General features: G+C 43.2%; 1 protein-coding gene across 2 annotated transcripts in view; it reads right to left on the bottom strand.

The window, feature by feature from the left end:
• Nucleotides 1-13,253, bottom strand: part of thsd7ab (thrombospondin, type I, domain containing 7Ab) — a 211,001-nt gene that overhangs the window by 23,748 nt on the left and 174,000 nt on the right. For both annotated transcript variants that reach the window (XM_085292562.1, XM_085292561.1), the window contains 2 exons: nt 12,123-12,268; nt 6,877-7,051 (listed from right to left, as the gene is read on the bottom strand). In XM_085292562.1, the coding sequence (XP_085148688.1) occupies nt 6,877-7,051; nt 12,123-12,268 (321 nt within the window). The remainder of the gene's footprint in view (nt 1-6,876; nt 7,052-12,122; nt 12,269-13,253) is intronic.

Below are 13,253 nucleotides of genomic sequence, written 5' to 3'. Positions count from 1 at the left end.
CTGATTTAGAGAGTTTTTCTCTGTGACAGAGGTCTGACCAAACCATGCCACCAAACAAAAGGATAAAACAGACTCAATAAAAAAAAAAAGAAATTAACTAGCGAGCTTCAGTTCTCTGGGTGTGAATGGCTTGTTCACTAAACACACAGAAGGGCAACAGTAACTCAAACACTTGTCAAAACCAAGGTATGAAGAAGAACATCTCTGAACAAACAACACGCCGAAGCTTGAAGCAGGTCAGCTACAGCAGCAGAGAGTTGTTGTTAACCATGTCCAACCCTTTATGAAGGATTATGTCCAGTGTTACAAAGGGCACTGTACTCTGCAGCAACTGTGTGATGCTTGCTGAATATATGTCATAAAGAATTAAGGCAGCTCTAAAGGCAAAAAGGAGCAGAACGTGTACCCAATGAAGTGGCCGGTAAGTGTATATTCCCAGTTCCTTCTTCAGCTAAAGGAAATAAAGCATTATAACTATGAAAAACCATTGTTTTGTCACTTTAATTAGGCAAACACCGCAGAAAAATCAATTTTAATGACTATGCTATGGATTGTGACTTTAAAGCTGGTTGGGCTGAGTCTTTTTTTTTTTTTTTTAAAGGTGGCTAAATCACACCCTGACTGCTGGACTCTGTGCACTAACCAGACAGGAATAAAACATTCAAGGTCCTATAGTAATTATACAAAACCTTGCATCTGTGTATAGTTTAACATTTCACAGGTTTTGCTTTGTTTGGTCATATATCACATAAATCACAACAGATGTCCAGCACAGCATAAAGACTGTGCAGAGACCTAATCAGTCACCGAAATTAAACAAGTCATCCTGTGCGGGTCGACTGTGGGCTGACACTGCCAGATTTGTGGGGTTGTTACTCGCTGAGGCTACCCATGCTGAAAATGCATGTGCACATGGCACACTAACGAGCGTAGTGTGTAAGCATCCTCCAAAGCTTCAGAGCCTCAGTCTTATTTTTGGTACACTTGGTCTCGCTCTGCTTGATAACTATTATGTTAGGTATGGCTGTCGCAATATCACATTTTCATTACATAATTATCATGGCCAAAAACATAAAATCCAATTTTGGTTACATGTTTAACATGTGGGATAAAACCAAGCTCAGAGTCAAAAATAACACCCAGGTTTTTCACTTGTAGCAAAGGACATAGTGAAAATGCCTCTAATTTAGACAAGAGTTTCTCTCTCTGAGCCTCAGGACCGATGATTAAAACTTCAGTCTTGTCCTGGTTAAGCTGTAAAAAGTTTTCTGCCATCCAAGATCTTATAGGTTGTGGAATGATCTACCCTTGCATGTTAGGCAGGCCTCTTCTCTTTCTGAATTTAAAAGTCTTCTTAAAACATATTTATTCGCTGAAGCCTTTGGCATTGATTAGAGGGGTTGACTCAATTTGTTTTAACATGTTTCAATTTATTTTAGTTTTTTAGTTATTTATTTTATCTTATCTTATCCTCATTTTAATTTTCTTTACTTATGCTATTAGCATGTACAGCACTTTGTGAACTCTGGTTTTATGTTAAAGTGCTTTATAAATAAAGGTGGTATGTATGGTATCCAAGATCTTATATCTAAAATACAGTTAAAAAGGACATCCATTGGTCTGGTGTCATCAGGAGACACGGAGATGTACAGCTGCGTGTCATCAGCGTAACTGTGGAAGTTCACTCCATGCCTCCTGATGACACTGCCGAGAGGGAGCATATACAAATTAAAAAGTACAGGGCCTAAAACTGACCCTTGGGGCACACCACATGTCATTTTATGGATCTTAGAGGAGCATGTATCCATACTCACCATAAAAGTTCTGTCTGAGAGATAGGAAGTGAACCAGTTATGTGCAGCACCAGAGAGGCCCACCATGTGTTTCAGTCTGTTTAAAAGAATAGCGTGGTCTACTGTATCAAAGACTGCGCTTAGATCCAGTAGCATCAGGACTGAGAGCTTTTGGGAGTCCCAGTTACATCTAAGATCATTTAGAACCTTTAGGAGAGCAGTCTCTGTGCTGTGGTTCACCCTAAATCCAGACTGAAATATCTCCAGGATCTGTCTATCATTTAAAAAAAAAAACATTAATCTGAGTAAAAAAAAAAAAAAGTTTTTCTAAAATTTTACTTAAAAATGGTAAGTTGGATACAGGTCTGTAGTTATTAAAATCATTACAATCCAAATTGCTCTTCTTCAGAAGGGGCCTCACCACCGCCGTTTTAAAGGCAGCAGGGAAGACACCCAACGAAGAGAGCAATTCATCATGTATCATATCCATAAAGTGTTTTAAAAAGTGAAGAGGGGATTGGATCTAAAAGACATGTGGTGGGTCTCACTGTGGAGAAAACTTTCTTAAGGTTCTCAGCATTAACCAGGACAAAGCTGTCCAGTGTCTCCTCAGGTACAATTGAGCCCTCAGATGTGTTTAAAATCATATTGCGAGAAGATAAAATATCAGATCTGATGGCGCTGATCTTTCCCCTGAAGTGGTCTGCAAACTGCTCACAGAGCGAGTCTGTGGGGGTTCTTTGGGAGCTGTTAAAATCAGGGTTAAATAAATGATATATGGTGGAAAAGAGGACCTTGGGATTATTTTTGTTATTACTGATTATTTTGGCGAAGTATGAATTTCTTGAATTCCTTAATGTATTATTGTACATTGTTGCTCGCAAAGTATTTCATGGTTGATTGCATTTTTATTTTTCCTCAATCTCCTTTCTGCGGCCCTGCAATTTCTTTTGAGTTTTTTGACTCCTTTGTTTCTCCAGGGTGATGCATGTTTTACGTTAATCTTTTTAGTGGTGAATTGAGCAACGGAGTCAAGGCTTTTCTTCAGTTGGCTGTTAAAATGATTAAAAATAAAATCATAGGGTGCAGGTAAAATCACAGGGGGGCATTCGTCTAAAACCTTGGTAAAATTTGCAGCCACTTCAGAGGTTAGATAGCGAAAGTGGTAAAATGGTCAAATAAAATTTGTTTGGTGGTGAGTGTGTTGTTGGTTAAAGATGCAGTCCTACCACCTCTCTTACCACTTCTAATAGAAAAAGAGAAATTGAAATTTGGTGGGAGGCCTTAGTGAGAACAACTTGTGCATCTGAACCCAGCCATGTTTCAGTTAAAAATAAACAATCAAGTTTATTATCTAAAATTAAATCATTAATAATAAAAGACTTGTTCAACAGAGAGCGGATATTTAAAAGTGCCATACTGATTGAGACTGGTGGATTTTTGACAGTAGAGTTCAATGGATGTTGACATTTTTGAAGGGGTCGGAGGTTATTAATGTTTTTGGAGTTACTGGATCCGAGTTCACATCAGGGGTAAAGACCAGACTAAACAGAGTTTTGTGTATTACTGTTAAAAGTGGAACAAATATAGATGCTGGGACCAGAGGGACATCAGTCAGTGGCGGACAGATCAGCAGGTAATGTCGGTTTGGTCTAATGTTTATAAGCTAAACTGTAAGCCATCTTTGAAAACAGCTGTGACCAGCAAAGCTTTGGACTCTTTCACATGCTCGAGTTACATTGGAAGGATTTAGTGGGGTTTGCCATTTTGAATTCTTTCCTGAACTAAAACCTTAACAGAATAAGGAGTAAGAATAAACAGTACTGCACTTTGAACTCTTTGCCGTGTACATCTAATTAGCTTACGGCCTTAAATAGGAGCCACTTGTCACTTCCAAATCATTATTCAGCTAAGCCCATTGTGAGATCAGAGGTTATATTAAAAAAAGGCCTGTTGGTCCTGGATGCAATCGAGGTCATGGTATGATTAGTTCCTCTCTCCTGCTCTTTATTGGATTTGGCTAAGTTTACAGCTCCAACCAACATAATCAGGGATAACAATACACTTGGCAAACTCATTTATTTATCATCCCAGAGTGCTGCCTTCAAGTAATCAGGGTGTCTACAGGTATAAGCAAGCAATGTAAGACTTTTTAATGCCACTTTAAATGAAATTTAAGACCAAAAGGGCAGTTCGATCGTTAAGCGTTTCCAGGCACCCGCTTTAACCACCAAGAGTAATTGCGGATTTCCAGCTATTTCCCGTTAAACTTGATCTTTCCATTTTTGTAGGCTAATGAACAGGCTGCCTAAGAAAGCATTCGTCTTTATCAAGAGGATGCTTTTTGCCTCAGATCTGTTCTCTCACAATGCCCCACCCTGTATCTAGTGTGTATTTAAGTGTGTACAAAGCCACTTTTGTCAGTTGGAGGAGGAGATTTGAGCCCACTAGTGAAGCTCGTGTTGCCCTTAATGCCTCAATAAAGGCCTTATTTGTTTCTCTCTTTTTACTCATGGGTTGAATTTTCCTGACCTTTTATTGTCTGGACTTATTTAACAATTTTAAACGGCGTACATAAATCAATTCGAGCAGCCTTTGTGTATGAGATGCACCATTTTAGCTGGCTCATGCCTCTGCTGCTGCGCCACGTTTCACCCAAGCCTTTCTTACAATCAAAACACAAATACATCTTCAATCTATTCTCCTCTTAATCAGCATCTCCATTCATACGTGAGGTGAATAAATGAATAAAATCTACATGTCTCCGTACAGCAGATTGTGCAGTCGTATCTTGGCTTGCCATTTTGTCTTTTTATTTCAAGCCCTGAGGATCTTTTGTTATCTCGCCCACACAGATTATTGATTGCACCTTTTTTTTTTTTTTTTTACTATTATTTTATCTCTCTCACTGTATGTGTGAGTGTGTTCAAATAATTTTTACTTCTAGGTTTCTTTGCTGTACAAATGGAATCAATTGAATTGTAGGGGTCACAGCTTTCATTTAGATTCTCCTCTCTGTCTATTTCACTGGAAGAGCAGGTGGTCCAAATATTTTGTGCGTTCCACATGAACCAGTTCCTGACGGCTGTGCCTCTGGCTTGGCCGGACACTTCAACATACTAGCAGGGCTTTGCTCTGGGGAGGACTGTGAGCGATCGCCCTTTGACTGTTGTTCTAACGATAACCTCAGCGTGTTTTACTCTTCTCGTGTGCTGCGAGAGGTGAAAAGAAGCAGCTGTGACTTACAGCTGGAGATAGATACCTTGTGAAATTGGAGAAAATGATAGAAACTATGAAGTGAATCGAAAACCCACACATATGCAGAGTACAGCTGTCATGATTTGAAAAAGCAGAGAAGACAAGAGTGCTCTCTAAGCTGATGCAGGCGATGAAGTAGAGAACCCAAAAGTAAATGAAACTCCCATAAAAAAACACAGTTAGACAAAGCTTTGGTCATAATGTAGTCCATTTATTCTGACTTGAGCTATGCTGCTGCTTCTCATTTTAGAGGTCATGATAGATAGTGAGCTCTGTTAGAGTTTCGAGGTAATGCTGAGACCAAACCCACACGCAAAAGACCAACTTTCAGCACCTCAAATAACAACTGCCAAACACATTTAGGCATTTCAATTCACTTGGCTTTTAAATGTTACAACAATGCTTGTTTTAATGTGTATTTAAATGCTCATAATGGCTTCCCTGTAGTATACATCAGACTGCTGAGAAGTGTCGACTGTGCTGTGTATGGAGAGTGACTTGTTGAAGCTGAGAGCAGCGACACAAAACAGTTTCAGTGTCCACATGCGCCACTTTTAAACACTCTGTGCACCGTCTTACAAGCACAGCTCCTCTACCATTTTTTTTTAAAAATGCTGATGTCATAATTCCCACCCCTTCTTGACTCTGATTGGTTTGTGAGGAAGAAGTGACGTTACATAAATTGTAAAAGCTGAACGATGAGGGTGTTTTTACACTCGGAGCAATAAGCATTGATCACATTGAGCTTCATAGGATTTGCATAGAAAACTGCTCTGTGGATTAAAGCCTTAAATCACTGCTTTAATAGACAGGTAATGAAGACAGATAATTAGTAAACACTAGTCTCAAACACCTTCTACAGATATGATGATGTATGAGCATGTATTTACCTGAACGCTAGATTAACTGACACATCTGTATCAGCATCTTCAGCGCATGACAACCGATCCAAGTACTCAAGTGATGTTGATGTTAGCAACTATTGCTATTTCTAACTTTGTCTCCTGCTAGCAGCATCTGGGGTTGAAGTGCTGAAAACTGCAGCTCCTCTGGTGGCCACTTGAGGCTGACGCCAAAAGTGTAGAGTCCCCGTAGGCTCCTATGTCAAAATGCCCAATTTCACAGATATGAAATTAACATGTTCACAGCACAGCACACCCCTTCATATCAACTGTCCAGGTAAAGTTTGGCCTCTAACTGACAGATGTGTTATTGCTGTCTGCTCGGTCTCACAGCTAGACTAATTCCAGTCATTGAACTGGACCTCCTGTTTGCAGTGTTAGTGCTTTTGGGAGTTATTTTAATGAAACTATCTGAAAAATATTGCAGATTGCTGTGCGGTATAGCCCTTCCAGCACTAATTAGCACTGATAACCGTCTGGTTTAAAGTTGATTACTCCTGGATCCAAAAGAACAACCTAGCAACAATCTAAATGCTAATAAAAAATAAACCCAAAAATCAAGGGGCTCTTTTACATAAAGTCTATAGACTCCTTGTGGGTACTTCATGCCTGATCAGTTTTACTGACAGAGACTGAGATTAATAGTATCCAGCATATTGCTGCCATAGCTTACTATTACTTTGTGTGGCAAAAAGCTGATTTGGAGGAGCTATTTCAGTCACAGAATATTAAAGAAAATTAAAGTAAAGTAAAGTAAGAGTAAAGTCATAATTGATTAAATTTTTTTCATTAGAGAACTTTTTTTTAATAACAGTGGACTGTGCTTCTAATTGCTTCTATTCAGTGTTTGGACTTTCCAAGGTTGCTCATGCAGCCCAAACAACAAATAATTACCACTGAAACCTTGAAGTCAGCATTATTACCTGGACATGGGAGGACACAGCTCTCTTTCAGTCTGATCTGCTTGTCTCCATCGACAGCCACCTCCAGGCTGCTGCACAGCTCCTCGTCCACCAGGCTGCCCTCGCCATCGCTGGAGCCGTCCGACACGAAGCAGGACAGGTTCCTGAAGCGCATGCCGTGTCCACAAACCACATTCTGACAGGACATAAACACCACAGAAGAAGACAGAAGGTGATGAGTTAACACAGTGAGGGAAGGGGGTGTCACACAAACCTGCAGCAATCTGATGGCAGTTTAATAATCCTAGTAAATTCAACTTCTGCCATTTGAATTGATGGAAAGATCAACTAAAGTCAAACAAATACAAAAAGTGTTTATGCGTCTCAAACATTTTAAGAGAAGAGTAAAAAGCATCGCTGAGCTGAGCTGTAGGATGAAAAGCTGCAGGCATTAAGCTGCACACCTCCAGCTTCTCAGCAAGGCAGCATACCTGACCTGGAAATGTATTGTTGCTTAGAACAGAATATGTTCTATATATTTGCAATATGTACAGCGGTTTGTATTTTTACAGAAACAAAAGAGCACAAATACAAACATGGATGAGTTAAACCTCTACTTTTTAAGCTGTCATTCGTCTGGAAATTGTGTGAACTGTAACAAATGATTAAAGGGGACCATTTTCCACACTCGGATAAAGGCAGAAAATTAAGGTCAGGGATAGCATCTCATGCAGGACTGCACATGTAGACCACTTGTTAAAGTGCCCTTGTGGATTTTATTATGTGGGTAAGACTGGTAGGGCGTTGAAAACACAAAAGCAGTATTGGAAATAACCTTCTATTGGCAGGCGGGCAGTACAGAGTGTCTGCTGTTCTTGTTTTGACGTTATTGGGACACTAAAGAGTGGAAGGGATGGAGAAAAAATCCTGGTGGATTAAATGAAGAATTGTTATTGTCCTGTTTTGTTTTATGAGTAGAGATCTATTAAAATGTATTTTAATAGATAAAAGTATAAGGAAGATAAGCTTCCCCATATATTTTCAGTCTCTTTCCCGTGTGGGAGTTAAATTGTCCTTTATATTTGTTCATGAAAGAACAAAATATCTCACAGGATCATTCTATCTGATACATTTTCTTTTTTTTTTTTAATAAATAGGACAGGGGGAATGAATGAGAGAAAGAGGGGGAGAGAAAGAAAGAAAACCAAAGGGGAGAAGAGACGGTGAGAAGGGGGGGGAAGAGAGAGAAAAAAAAAAAGAACTCCTGGGTCACCTGTATGGAGAAAAAAAAACAAACAAACAAAAAAAACAAACAGAGGAGACAGCAAACAACAAAGAGCAACATAATAATAGAGAAAACAAAGCACCATCACAATAAACTAGCTAGTCATAGATATCAATATTTACTAAATAATAAACGATATTGTGCAGCACGCAAGATAGACAGCGCACAGTGTGCTTTGAGGCAGCAGCCAAGAAAGCTTTAGTCCGCGTCTGTGAATACCCATGTGTGCATACCTGTGTGGATCAGCATGCTTGCATTCCAAAGGTTTCTCCATGTAATGATCTGCTAGGGAGTGTGGGGGGGCCACAGCCCCGTCCTCCAGGGTGTGAAGCGGGTATGGAGGAGATCAAAACTCCAGACATCCAGAGGCCCCCAGAACACAAGAGACCATGGAAGACCAACAGAGGGGCAGCCGCGCCACTGTTCCAGTAAGAGCTGAGGAGAGTCCCAGATGAGGGCTCGCCCAGCAGCCGCGGAGCAGAAGTCAGGGGGAGTTGCAGTGACGCGCCCGTGAGCTCCGCCGGCCCCCAGCTGTGCCTGAGTGACCGAGCCCCAGGCCGAGAGGCCGGGGGCACCCCACCTCCAAAGGGGCCCGAGCGAGCCCCAGGCCCCGACAAGCGGCCGCCAAGGAGTGAGCCGGTGTGTACCCGGACGCCCACCCCCAGACACAAAGAACCACCAACACACCGACACCTGAGGGAGTCCGCCACCGGCAGGGGAAGTGGTGGTGGGTGGAGATAGGCCTCCAAACCTTGGAGGGCCTGAGGTGTCCCCAGAGAGGTGGCGTCTGATACCCAACCTGACATATAGACACAGACATACAGGCACACACAGACACAAACATCCATTCCCACCCTCATGCTCTCATATGCACTCACTCCACACTCAACCAACGTGGAGACAGACATAAAGAGACGCTGTACACACAATCACACTCCCCAAGCGTACTCTACAAACCGGGTCTAGGTACCCTTGCCCCTGGAGGGGGGAATTGCACCCAGACCCAGGTGGTGTTACCCTTTTCCCTGCGGTGGGGAGAGGCAGACCACCCCGACTCCGCAGCAGCAGGGAGGCCCCACACCCCAGACCGCAGTCGGACGGCCAACTCCTCCTCCTAGTCCTAGCCCTCCCGCTCCAGCAGGCCGCAGAGAATGGGGGTGGGAGAAGACTCCAAACCTCCCTCCACCCGCTCATTGTAGTGTTGATGCATGTGTGTTCTAAGGTGCAATTAAAACCCAGGAGGGCATGGAGCTACCTGCCAAGGAGCAGCAGGTAAGCGCATAGTCCCTCCTGCTAGCCCTCAATGACTAAGTGTATTTAAAATTGAGAGGTGGGCAATGACGTCAGGGGTGAGGTATACACCCTGATGGTGATTTGGACTCCGTGATTGTGCCCACCCCCAAGATCCTATATGTATGTGTAATGAGAGTGTGAATAATGTGAATGTCTAAGTTGTGGGATAAAATTGAGGCAGAGGCAGCCAGAAGGGGACAGGGGGGGGGGGGGGGGGGGTAGCCTCCTCTGCACCCTGGTGACATACCCCCACTCCAAGGCCCTGCATGTGTGGGTGGTTGTGGAGGAGCGGGAAGAGGGAGGCAGCTGGAGATGGGGAGGGAAGGAAGGGAGGGGCAGGTAACCCCTCCCTGGGGCCAGCTCCCCCGCTGACCCCAGTAGGTACTCCCACCCTCCGCGACCCGCCAGGGAAGGGGGGCCCAGGCCCATCAGACCGGGGCCCAGTGCAGTAGCGCCCCCCGGCTCCACAGAGCCCTGGACAGTCCACCCAACCCCACCACAGAGAAAACTGCACCCACCCCACCATCCACACATCTTCCAGACTACATAAGACGGTAAACGCCCAGGCTGAGATCTTCCTCCACCTCTCCTGTATCTCCCCCTCCTGCAGAGAGTTCCTGAAGAGAAGAAAGCTCCTGCAAGATGTGACCATCCCCCCCACCAGTTGAAGAGCCCCCCAGGCGGCTCGACGCACCGGCGGCACCCTGCTCCAGGGCCGGGCCCCCATGCACCCACCCGCCCACAACCCCGGCAACACACCAACCAGGACCCAAGCCCCCGAGGCCCGGCCCGGGCCCCAGCCCAGAGACGGAGCGCCCCCAGAACCTCACGCCCATCCCGGACCCACCCAGGGGCAGCCAGGTTGCCAGGTCAGTAACCCACGTCCGTCAGCACAGACCCTCCCCTAGCCCCGCTGCACGCAGCCGCGAGGAAACAGTCACCTGAGAGCCAACAGAGCCCCCAACCGGACGTGACCGCTACCCCGGGTTGAGCTCCCCAAGGAAGATGCCTCCGGGGAACCCCCCGACGCCCTAAGCCTGTCCCTACCCCCTCACCAATCACAACAGTGAAGGCGGGACCAAACTATGACCCCCCACCCCCACTAGGTGATGGAGCTGATAAAAGGGGCCCAGAGCAATTGATCTAATGTGGTGGCAGAGGCTGTATCAAGACTAATGTAATCTAATAGATAATTTCTATATTGGTTAGAATTAAGATTATTTTTATTTTTCCAGTTCATGAGGACTGTTTTCTTGGCTATGCATAGGGCAGTGAAGATCATATGGGCTATATTCTTTTCTGAAGTGACATTATCTAAGCTGCCCAGTAAACACACTAAGGGGGAAGTTGGGATGTTACATTTCAGACACTTTGATAAGTCTTCACATATCTCGCGCCAAAACTTTTGCACTGGTGGACAGAACCAAAGAGCGTGGATGTAATTGTCTGGTGTATTGCCTTGACAGTGTGAGCAGTTGTTGGAAGATGTAAAGCCCATCTTGAACATCCGATGACCTGTATAGTGCACTCTATGAAGTATTTTGTATTGTATTAATTGCAGACTGGGATTTTTAATTAATTTAAAAGTTTTTAAGCAAATCTGAGACCAGAAGTTTTGGTCTAGGTTGACTGATAAATCTGCTTCCCACTTTGCAGTAGGAAGGGATATTGATTCATCTAATTTAGAAAGTGTTCTGTATATTTTAGATAATAATTTGGGGGATTTAAGAGTAAGAAAATGTGCCGCACTTAGTGGTGTTTGTAATTCAACTTGACTGAGGTTAAATTTCTTTTTTACTATGGATTTAATTTGTTGATATTCTAAAAACCTTGTCTTGTTGATCCCATATTGTTCAACTAGTCTGTCAAATGGAATAAATTCTGTTCCCTCTAATATATGTTCTAAGTATTTAATTCCTTTACAACTCCATTCTGGGAAATTAATCATATTATTGTTCTGATACATTTTCTGCTAATATTTGCATTTGCTTAGTTAGGTAATATCATTTGGGGTCCTCCAGGCTGGGTCCTGATTGGAGTTTGATAAGAGGTTACCACCCACAGGATGGTTTGCCTTTTTCTGAAGTGAATGCAGAGTGCATTTAATAAAATGTCGACTGTCTCTGCCTCTCACTCTCACACAGCCGAGGAAGGCAGAGGTTATAAGCACTTCCTTTTTGATCAACTTAAGTGAGGGGCAGCAAAGGATGTTAGTAACAGATGACATTACCTGTCTCTGTGTGTCCCCATAAAACCACATTTACTCTTGAAAAGTTTTGCTTTATGTCATAAAGTATTGCACTGGATGCTTTTAATAATCTGACCCGGTGCCACACGATGCAAAATTGAGTGTACAGGCTGCCAAATTTCTTGGCAAAGGTATTGGTTTACAGTAATGCATCAGCATTAAAGATGCATTAGATTGATTTTTTTTTTTACTGTCCATCTCTCAAAATAACCGTATGAGTGGGGAAATGATGAGCTTGTTCATCAATACTAAAGACTCCATTATTTTTTATCAGGTTCTTAGACTTCACCCTCCTGAAATCCACCTTCTGGCTCAAACTGTTTTAGAGTATTGATCTCAGCTGTGCCTGAGCTCCATTTCTTGTAGCTGACAGAGGTCGATACAATTATTAATGTTTAATGTACCTGGATTATGGTATAACTTTTATATGTATTGACATACCTCTACCCGACACTCAGACCAGGGGCTGTACTGCCAACGGTAGCAGGGTCGGACAGGACAGGGTTTCCACTGCTCCATCTGAGAAGGGCACGGTCGGCCATCGCCCTGAGAAGCCTGAACCACCGACCGCTGTCGCCACATCTTACCTGGAGAGTAAAAAAGAAAAAAAAAAGGTTAAATTTATCTCTGGTTTTCTGTGGATCTCTCATTAGACTTTTATATAAGCAGGATTTTGTTACTTGTTGATCTAGTGGAAATAGGTTAGTGTCGCAGAACTGTCTTTATTGAGTGAATGTCTGTCTTTTTGTTCCGTCATTTTTTCCTAGAGCATCTCCACACCCATAAGCACGTTCAATTCATGATTTTTTTAAGACTTTCTCCACTTCAAAATGTGTTCCCTACTGTGAAAGGAAACAAGATTATCATTAGCAACTTAAAGAAGTCCAGACGCTTTTCTTTGCAAGCTCCTTTGACTACGATGACCTGGATGACTGAGAACCTTCACAGCCGAGATTATCATTGTTATCCTGAATGGAAAATGAAACCCCTACGGCATACAGTGCAGTTTTTCCTTCTAAAGATGTCCAAGTAATGAGCTTAAATCACCAGGAGTAACGATATTGTTCCAGCCATTTGGTGTTAATGTTGTGCGCTGACGTTATGCAGAGTTTTGCAGACCATTGTCTAAATGTTGCTGCTGTGTACTGTCACCAGGGGGCAGTCCCAAAATTATATGGAACCACCTTTAATGTGGGTTACTCTTGCTTGTGTTTGTGCTGTTGTCGTTCCTTTAGCGCAGAAAACTATTCACTCTTGATTTTTGGAAGACTTGACAAAGTCAGTGCAGTAGCATAATCTTCTCAGTTTTACAACTGTCATGAACCAATGTTTGTGTTCTGGTTTGCATCACTGAAGGCAGGTATGTTTGACCGTGCGTCCACTAATGGTGCACATTGCAAACACTGCTGTCACATTCTCCTATTTCTCTAAGCAGCCCAGGGCCTACTACACATGCTGCAGTGGTGGGCTAACTGGGGTTGGGGTGGCAGTCAGCCTGATTGGGGCAGGACATCCACTGGACCCTTTCCTTCTGGGAAAAACAAAGTTCCTGTCCCTTTACTGTTTTGCTTG

This window comes from Mchenga conophoros, linkage group LG11, assembly GCF_057382185.1.
Source record: "Mchenga conophoros isolate Kocher_MC1m ecotype Shallow Benthic linkage group LG11, M_conophoros_male_GT1.1, whole genome shotgun sequence".
Taxonomy (NCBI): Eukaryota; Metazoa; Chordata; class Actinopteri; order Cichliformes; family Cichlidae; genus Mchenga; species Mchenga conophoros.
The sequence above is the reverse complement of the archived record's forward strand: the minus strand, read 5'-3'. Positions and strand labels throughout refer to the sequence as shown.